Source organism: Aotus nancymaae, unplaced genomic scaffold (assembly GCF_030222135.1).
Source record: "Aotus nancymaae isolate 86718 unplaced genomic scaffold, 86718_ANA_hifiasm-v0.15.2.pri h1tg000040l, whole genome shotgun sequence".
NCBI classification, from domain to species: domain Eukaryota; kingdom Metazoa; phylum Chordata; class Mammalia; order Primates; family Aotidae; genus Aotus; species Aotus nancymaae.
The window spans coordinates 124,956,216-124,964,780 of NW_026988454.1; the positions used below are offsets into that span (position 1 = coordinate 124,956,216).

At 53.3% G+C, this 8,565-nt stretch overlaps 1 protein-coding gene across 1 annotated transcript; it reads right to left on the reverse strand.

Moving 5' to 3' along the window:
• Nucleotides 1-1,321: 1,321 nt before the first annotated feature.
• PIM1 (Pim-1 proto-oncogene, serine/threonine kinase) lies at nucleotides 1,322-7,169 on the reverse strand. The gene is made up of 6 exons (XM_012464329.3): nucleotides 6,688-7,169; nucleotides 6,465-6,571; nucleotides 6,312-6,362; nucleotides 5,852-6,218; nucleotides 4,167-4,343; nucleotides 1,322-2,808 (listed from the first exon to the last, which is right to left on the reverse strand). Exons 1-6 carry the CDS (start codon nucleotides 6,767-6,769, stop codon nucleotides 2,651-2,653), a joined length of 942 nt encoding a protein of 313 aa, XP_012319752.1. The 5' UTR covers nucleotides 6,770-7,169; the 3' UTR covers nucleotides 1,322-2,650.
• Between the last annotated feature and the right edge of the window lie 1,396 nt (nucleotides 7,170-8,565).

Sequence of the window (8,565 nt, forward strand, 5' to 3'; positions counted from 1 at the left end):
CATGGTGGCAGGCGCCTGTAATCCCAGCTACTCAGGAGACTGAGGCAGGAGAATCGCTTGAACTGCCAAGGCAGAGGTTGCAGAGAGCCGAGATTGCGCCACTGCACTCCAACCTGAGCAACAGAGCAGACTTTGTCTCAGAAAAAAAAAGAGAAAAACAAGACTAAACCTCACACTAAAGGTGAAGGGAACCTGAATCAGGAGCCAAGAGTAATACAGGCAATAGTTTTTAAATACTTAATACAGGCTGGGCGCAGTGGCTCACGCCTATAATCCCAGCACTTTGGGAGGCCGAGGCGGGTGGATCACGAGGTCAAGAGATCGAGACCATCCTGGTCAACAAGGTGAAACCTCATTTCTACTAAAAATACAAAAATTAGCTGGGCATGGTGGCGCGTGCCTGTAATCCCAGCTACTCGGGAGGCTGAGGCAGGAGAATTGCTTGAACCCAGGAGGCGGAGGTTGCGGTGAGCCGAGATCGCGCCATTGCACTCCAGCCTGGGTAACAAGAGCGAAACTCCGTTTCAAAAGAAAAATAAATAAATACTTAATACATACCAAGGGGACATAATACATACAACTGATAAAATCTTCAATGGTTAGTTTGGTAATAGGTATGTATTTGGGTTTTTTTATGAGACAAAGTCTCACTCTGGTACCCCAGGCTGTAGTACAATGGCACCATCTCAGCTCACTGCAACCTCTGCCTCCTGGGTTCAAACCATTCTCCTGCCTCAGCCTCTGGAGGAGCTGGGATTACAGGCGCCTGCCACCATGCCTGGCTAATTTTTGGTTTTAGTATAGACAGGGTTTCACCATGTTGGCCAGGTTTGTCTCTTAACTCCTGACCTCAAGTGATCTGTCCACCTTGGCCTCCAAAAGTGCTGGGATTACAGGAGTGAGTCATCGCACTTGGCCAGGTATGTTATCTGTTATCTCTAGATCAGCCCTGTCTAACAGAACTTTCTGCAATGATAGGTTTTATATGAGGTAGCCACTAACCATAAATGACTACTGAACACTTGAAAATGGTCACATGTATCCTATTTGCATAGCTTTAATATTTTAATCTGGAAAAGGTTAACTGATTAGGCCCCGCCTACCAGATATTGCCCACATTGGCCAAATCTTGACAATATTGGTCCTACCCCTCGACCAGACATTAGTTGCAGGAAGATGACTATCCCAGAACTACTAATGTTGAAGGAAGCCAGATTTAGGCTGAAAATTCCTTTCTCCTCCAATTCTTTGGCACTTACCAAATGCTCAATAAACACAGGCTAGTAATGCCTCTGCATAGACAACAACTAGAAGCCACAAGTTAAGACAAAAGGTTTTTATTCAAAAAATGCCAAGTATAAAAAAAAAAATAAGATCTCTTTTATTCCCCTGTACAGTATTTCACTCAGATAAAACCAGCAGGCTACATGCTGCTCAAAACACAGCCCCAGAGAAGATCTGGAAGGCACACCATCCAGAACTGCTTTTCATATTTATCCTATATACACAGTCAGCAATGCCCCTCCCCACCACCCATGGAGCCCGGACCCACCTGGGTAAGTAGGCGAGGGGCCCCACAGAAGTCAGGGAGCTGCAGCACTGTCCCGCCTGAGTCCCGTCACCCCACGAACAGAGCAAGCGTTGCAGCCCTCCCCCAGAAGGTCCCCAAGTCAGAGGAGGAAAGGAGGAAAGAAAACTAGGGCAGCAGCTATGGAAGCTTGGAACAGGAAGGGAACCAAATAAATAAATAAATAAATACATAACATTGACCTCCAGGTTAGAATGCGCATCTTTCAAAACAAAACAAAAAAAAGCAGATAAAATAACTTAAAGGCAGAATTTGTAAAAACTTAGAGCAACTACAATCTTTTTGTATACTACCATGCCAACTGTACACACATTTACAGCTTTTCTGTAGATTTGCATTGTTTGTGCATTGTTTGTGTGTGTGAGGTCTTGGCTTTGAAACAGTAAGTAAAAACCAAAAAGGAAGACCAGTTCACTCGGAGTTTTACTAAAGGAGGCAGAAGAAAGGGCAGGTGGCTCAGCATTTGGCCCTGTTGCCTCTTCCATGGCACCTTTCATATGAAGGAGGTGAGGGAGGACGGGAGAGAAAAAGAGGGAACCAAACCCAGGCAGATTTTTGGAGAAGCAGCAGGTAAAAGAGGCAAGTTCAAGTATTTCTCCCAGCACAGCCGGAGTCCCCACAGAAGGCACTCAGAAGAGTCGGAAGAGGTGACAGGGACTTAAAATGGTGCTAGTCCTATCCCATCCCAACCTGTTTCCCCCCTACCTGACCCATTGTGGCATTCAGCAGAACTTGTAATGAAGGAAACAGTTCCATGGCAGGGTTCTGACCCCCCCACCCCCACCCCCGGGATATTTCAGAGTCCAGCAATGCTGGACACCTATGAGAAGGAGAGTATCTACGGGAGGAGTTGAGGCCTAGGACCCCTGGAGAGTCTCCTTTACCCACTGTTGGGAGGCAGCCTCCAGGGGCTTGGGATCTGGAATGAGTTGTAAATGTTGTTCCTGTATCAAGCACTGTCCTGCTTGGTGAGAAGTGTCACTGGTACTCGGGAAGCTGGAGACAGAAGCTTCCCCTCCCTCGGGCATCTGACAGGGAGGGGAGGACCTGCCAGAAAGGCTGCTATTTGCTGGGCCCTGGTGACAGGCTGTGGAGGTGGATCTCAGCAGTTTCCTGGGGCAGGAGAACATCTTGCATCCATGGATGGTTCTGGATTTCTTCGAAGGTTGGCCTATCTGACGGTCTCAGGGCCAAGCACCATCTAATGAGATGCTGACACTCTGCAGAAAGGAGGATAGAGAGAGGTTACGAATGACTCAACTTGTTTTTATACTGCAAAGGTCTTCCCCATTTGCTTCCCAGAGGCCCACAAGTCTGGGGTCCCAGGGAGGTCAACCACTTTCTAGAACACTGTGCCAGGTACCCTTCAATGGGAAGTTATTAACTGATATCTGGATCCTCCAGTCTGCTTTCAGCTAAAAACTGACTCCCCTCTTAAACCTGTGGTTTTCAAACTTCAATAGCGGGGGCCTTTCCCACGACACCCACTCATCAGAAAAATAGCAAGTATGACGACAAGAGATTTTGATGAGACACCACTGAGCAGGATGAGATGATTCAATTCACCTACCAACTCACAAACACGAACACTACCCACAGTGAGGTCACTGGTACCAAAATATTTGGAGCTACTGCCTTAAAGGAGACGCAAAAAGATATTTCCTGGCAAAAAAGCCAGGAGTTATTGGGTTTCTGCTGGTACCTTAAAAAACCTTTTTGGGCCGGGCATGGTGGCTCAAGCCTGTAATCCCAGCACTTTGGGAGGCCGAGGTGGGTGGATCACGAGGTCAAGAGATTGAGACCATCCTGGTCAACATGGTGAAACCCCGTCTCTACTAAAAATACAAAAAATTAGCTGGGCATGGTGGCGCGTGCCTGTAATCCCAGCTACTCAGGAGGCTGAGGCAGGAGAATTGCCTGAACCCAGGAGGCGGAGGTTGCGGTGAGCCAAGATCGTGCCATTGCACTCCAGCCTGGGTAACAAAAGCGAAACTCCGTCTCAAAAAAAAAAAAAGAAAAAACCTTTTTGGGGAAGCCAGATTGCCTTTTCTTCTTAATATGCTCACAAGTGCTCTTCCTCTGACTTCTCAAGAAAAGCTCAAGTGTAAACCATGTGACTTATGGGGCTGGCTCTCAACTATAAATCACTGGCCTAGAATTCTAAGTCAAGAGTCATGGCATCTACTGGAGAGCTTTGCTCTCCAGAATTTCTTTTTCTTTCTTTTTTTTTTTTTTTGAGACAGAGTTTCACTGTTGTTGCCCGGGCTCGAGTGCAATGGCGCGATCTTCGCCTTCCAGGTTCAAGCGATTCTCCCGTCTCAGCCTCCCGAGTAGCTGGGATTACAGGCATTCGCCACCATGCCTGATTAATTTTGTATTTTTAGTAGAGACAGGCTTTCTCCATGTTGTTCAGGCTGGTCTCAAACTCCTGACCTCAGGTGATCCGCCTGCCTCGGCCTCCTAAAGTGCTGGGATTGCAGGTGTGAGCCGTTGCGCCCAGCTGAAGCACTACCGGAATTTCAAAACTGTCCCATGAGAACTGATAGCTACCCCGCAGCCAGGGGCTTCCATCAGTTACCTGAAGAGACCCTCTGCCTGAAGAAAACTTGGCCCTTGATGATCTCTTCGTCATGCTCAAAAGGAATATCTCCACACACCATATCATACAGCAGGATCCCCAGGGACCAGACCGCTGCCGACCTGCCATGGTAGCGATGGTAGCGGATCCACTCTGGAGGGCTATACACTCGGGTCCCTGTGAGCCAAGGGAACAGAAAACACACTTTCAGCAAAAATAAGCACAAAGCAACCAGGTGATATATATACCTCTTTTAAAAAAAAAAAAAAAAATCCCTTCTCTCTGGTTGAACTCCATTTCCCCCCCTGGGCTAAGGAGAGTGGAGGTGCAGCTTAGGGTAACTCTCAATCCAAAGCGTTACCCACCTCCCTAGTAGCCTAAACCATAAACTGAAATTCTTTACAAACTGCTCCAAGAAACAAACACGGCTGGCCACAGAACCAAAGCCTGAGGCGCTATTGGGCAAGACTGCCTGCAGAGGATGAAGGGATGCTTGTCTGCACAATCAAGAAGAAAGGTATCCCACAGATTATCCTTAAACTGCATTCACCACTACCCAGGAGCCCGGGTGAGATTCTCATGGCTGACAGAATCCAAGCAAGGATGCTTGCACAACATCCTAAGTCAGGGTGCCCTTTGGGAGGCCTTCCTCCCCACCCGCTGCACACAGAGGCAGACACCCACACCCTTTCCTCTCTAGACTGGAAAGGTAGACAGAGCTGCAGGCTTGGTTTCAGACCACGTGATTCCTGTTTACAAACTTTGGGTAGTAAAAAAAAAAAAAAAAAAAGGAGGGGCCATGCCGCTGGTGCTCACCAGGGGGCAGCAAAGACTTGAAGGAAAAAACATGGGAGGACCCGGCCAGCCATTAACTGTTAAATACAAAAAATGCAGCCCAACCCAGCGTCCTCCAAGGGCAAATAAACATAAACCACAAGCCCGAGTCACAAGTTTTGAAAGGCTGTCGTTTGTTAGGTTAAGCCGCTCAAATGATGACCCATCCTCCGCAGCTTTGATCTCAGGCTCTCCATTCCTTCTTTTCTGAAAGAACCCGCTCCAAGCCCCTCCCTAGGATAGGTTTTCATTCTCTCTGCGGAGACACCCAACTAATTTTCAAACCAGCGACAGATCTTATTTCACAACACTCATTCCTGACTCTCTCATCCCATAACACCGCCCCCCCCAAAAAAAACCCACCAGTACTAATAGTGAAACTACTGTTCCTATTCCTTAACCTTCCCTAGATCAAAAAGGAGGACAGAACTGCAGCTCTAAAACTACCATACAGAAAACTAACTCCCCTATAAAACAAAACAAAAATTACAAAACCGGCATCAATTTCCACCTCTCCCCCCGCCCCCTTGCTTTTACTGGCGGGGAAACTGGGTCAGACTTTAGAAATCTGGGCTACCGCCGGTTGCCCACAACCTCTTATTCATTGGGAAAGCTTGGAACTCACTGAATTCCACTTGAAGAATAAAATCACGCCAGAAACATTACAGGTTCAGCTGGCTGAAAATCCCCGGCTTTACTACGCTGGGAGGCTCTCCTGCGTCCCACCCCGGCTAGCAACCAGCCAGGCGCCCCAATGACCTTTACAAAAGGCTGGCGCGGGAGGCTGGCCGAGGCCTCTGGGCTGGGCCGGGCCAAGTCACCTGGGCAGCTCCCACCCCGGCCTGGCTCACCGTCGAAGTCGGTGTAGACGGTGTCCTTGAGCAGCGCCCCCGACCCGAAGTCGATGAGCTTGAGCTCGCCGCGATTGAGGTCGATAAGGATGTTTTCGTCCTTGATGTCGCGGTGGAGCACCCCGCAGTTGTGGCAGTGCCGCACGGCCTCCAGCACCTGCCAGAAGAAGCTGCGGGCCAGCTCCTCCTGCAGGGCCCCCCTTTCCGTGATAAAGTCGAAGAGGTCTTGCACCGGTTCGGGCCTCTCCAGGATCAGGACGAAACTATCGGGCCTCTCGAACCAGTCCAGGAGCCTAATGACGCCAGAGAAGCCAGAGCTCACCTTCTTCAGCAGGACGACTTCCATGGGCACTCGGGTGCCATTGGGCTGCAGAGGCGAGGGGGCCGCGTTAGGGCGAGAGTCGGGGGTGCCCTTCACCCCACCCACTCATCCTGGGGGTCGTTCCTGTAGGGCACTCACCAGCTCTCCCCAGTCGGAGATCCGGTCCTTCTCCACGTGTTTGATGGCCACCTGGAAACCCCAGAGTCTTCGTCAGGTCCCCTCGCCCGGGCTAAAGCACGCCCGTGCGCCCCCCGCCCGGCGCGTCCTCCCCACGGCGGGGCGCCCACTCACCGGCAAGTTGTCGGAGACGCGGGTGCCTGAGTAGACCGAGCCGAAGCCGCCGCTGCCCAGTAGCGGGCCCACCTGGTACTGGGACTCCAGGGGCTCCTTTTCCTTGCCTAGGAAAGGGGGAGGCACGGGGACTCAGTGCCGGCCCGCGAGCCGGCAGCTCCCCACCCAGGAGATCCCGCCGCCGCCCCGCATCCCCGGGTCGGTGGCAAGGGGGTGCTCTCACCGGGCGCCAGCTTGGTGGCGTGCAGGTCGTTGCAGGGCGCGGCGCGCAGGTGGGCAAGCGAGTTGATTTTGGACAAGAGCATCCCAACCTCCAGGATGTCGGCGCAGGGACGGTGCCCGGAGGAGCTGCAGCAGGAGCCGGAGCCGGGGCTGTGCCAATGGCTATGCCTGGGGCTGTGGCTGTGGCTGCGGGTGGCGTTGCGGCTGTGGCTGCGGCTGGCGCGGAAGGCCGAGGGCGAGTCGGAGGACAACTGAGGGCGCTGCCGGGACTGGCGGCGGGAGGGCGCGCCAGCGGGGTCCGGCAGAGCTGAGAGCGGCGGGATGAGTGGCTCGTGGGGCTCGTGCGGCAGCGTCGCAGGGCCGGAGGTTCGTGACTGCTGCTGCTGCTGGTCCCGCCGCTGCCGCTGCCACCGACTCCTCTCGGGCCTCCTCCGCCACCGCGGCCGCTGCAGCAGACGCCCGGCTCGCCCCGCAGCCAGGAGTAAAGGGGAGGAGCGCGCCGGCGGGGAGGGCGCGCGGGGAGGGCGCGGCGGGCGGGGACGGGGCGGGGCCTCTCCGGGAGGCCAAGGCGGGGAGCGCGGCAGCCGGGCCGGCCAAGGGAGGAGAGGGGGTGGGGAAGCGGCGGGACGGGGCGACTCCCCTCGGCCCCCGCCCCGCGCGCGCCTTGGCCGCGCCCCGGCCCCACCCCCGCTGGCGCGTTTCCAGCCAACCAGAGGACCGACTGATCTGCATAGCTCGGCGCGCCCCGCCCCCGCCCCGCCCGTTCCGCGGTCAGAATGGTCTCTACGCCGCCACGACGTGGCGGGAAGGAAAAGGCGCCAAAATGGAGGGGGAGGGGCGCGGGGCGTGGGGGGAGGCGGGAGCTGGGTGTAGGGCCGCGACGGAGGAAGGATGGGGAGGGGCGTATCGATTCAAACCCAAACAATAACAAAGCCATCAAAGGCCGCCCGAGGCCGGCTCTGCGGCTCTCCCTTTCGCGGAGGTTTTTGGGTCAAGGGCTCGAGCCGTAGCATAACAAGTTGCGCGGAGACGAGGGGCGTTGGTGTGTCAGGCGGGGAGGCCGGCGCGCCGGGTGTCAGTGACTGTGTGTGGGGATGCCGACGAGGGTGGTCTTTCTGTGTGACTCAGACCCGAGACCTCCAAGTCGGCTGGGGCGGGCTGACGTCGCGCTGTAGGCTGGGGGCGGATTCCGGGGGTTTGTGTACTGGGGGGCGCGTCGGGAGCGAATGATCCGCAGGACATGAGTCACGGAGGGAGTGGAAGAGTCATAGGCCTGGAACAGAACTGGAGTGGGGAGCCCCGCTTCTGCGGGAAAGGGGACGCAGCCCTCGGTCGTTCAGGCCGGCTAAAAGCTCAGAGGCGGGATTCCCATTTTAGAAATGCAAAAAAGGCACCAGCGAATCCTGATTCCTGGGAAGAGATGTGTGTCAAAGGGCCAGGCAAAGAGGAAATCACGAAGCAAATGTTAGTGTTGAGATGCCAGATGCTGCCTCAGCCCCTTCTGTGAGGGCGGAAAATTCCTCATCTAAAACGAGGGTGGAAGAGTGCGCTTGATTTAATCAGTTTTCACGTTGTAGTCACCTTTTCATCAGCCTGTTATTACCAGGCAGGCAATACCAGCAATTATTGGCCAACCCCATGTCTTATCTCAAAGGAAACCCCCCACCCTCTGCCTCCCTTGGAAATAACCCGGAACACTGACCAATTCCACTTGCATCCTTTGTCCATTTAAACTTCATGTAGAGTTGATAACGACGTGTGAAATGAGTAAATTAAAATACTATATAATCCATATTCGTTAGTGGCCTAAGTCATTGAAAGCTAGCTACATTCCATTTTAATTTTTTCAAGTGCCTGCCATTTAAAGGAAAAATGAAGA

What these genes read in the sequence shown, in the direction of transcription:
- PIM1 (XM_012464329.3), bottom strand. Translation starts at nt 6,769, where the DNA reads ATGCTCTTGTCCAAAATCAACTCGCTTGCCCACCTGCGCGCCGCGCCC. An exon ending in CGCCACCAAGCTGGCGCCCG is followed by an intron (nt 6,572 to 6,687) that starts GTGAGAGCACCC and finishes CCCCTTTCCTAG; the next exon opens with GCAAGGAAAAGGAGCCCCTG. An exon ending in TCTCCGACTGGGGAGAGCTG is followed by an intron (nt 6,219 to 6,311) that starts GTGAGTGCCCTA and finishes TCGCCTCTGCAG; the next exon opens with CCCAATGGCACCCGAGTGCC.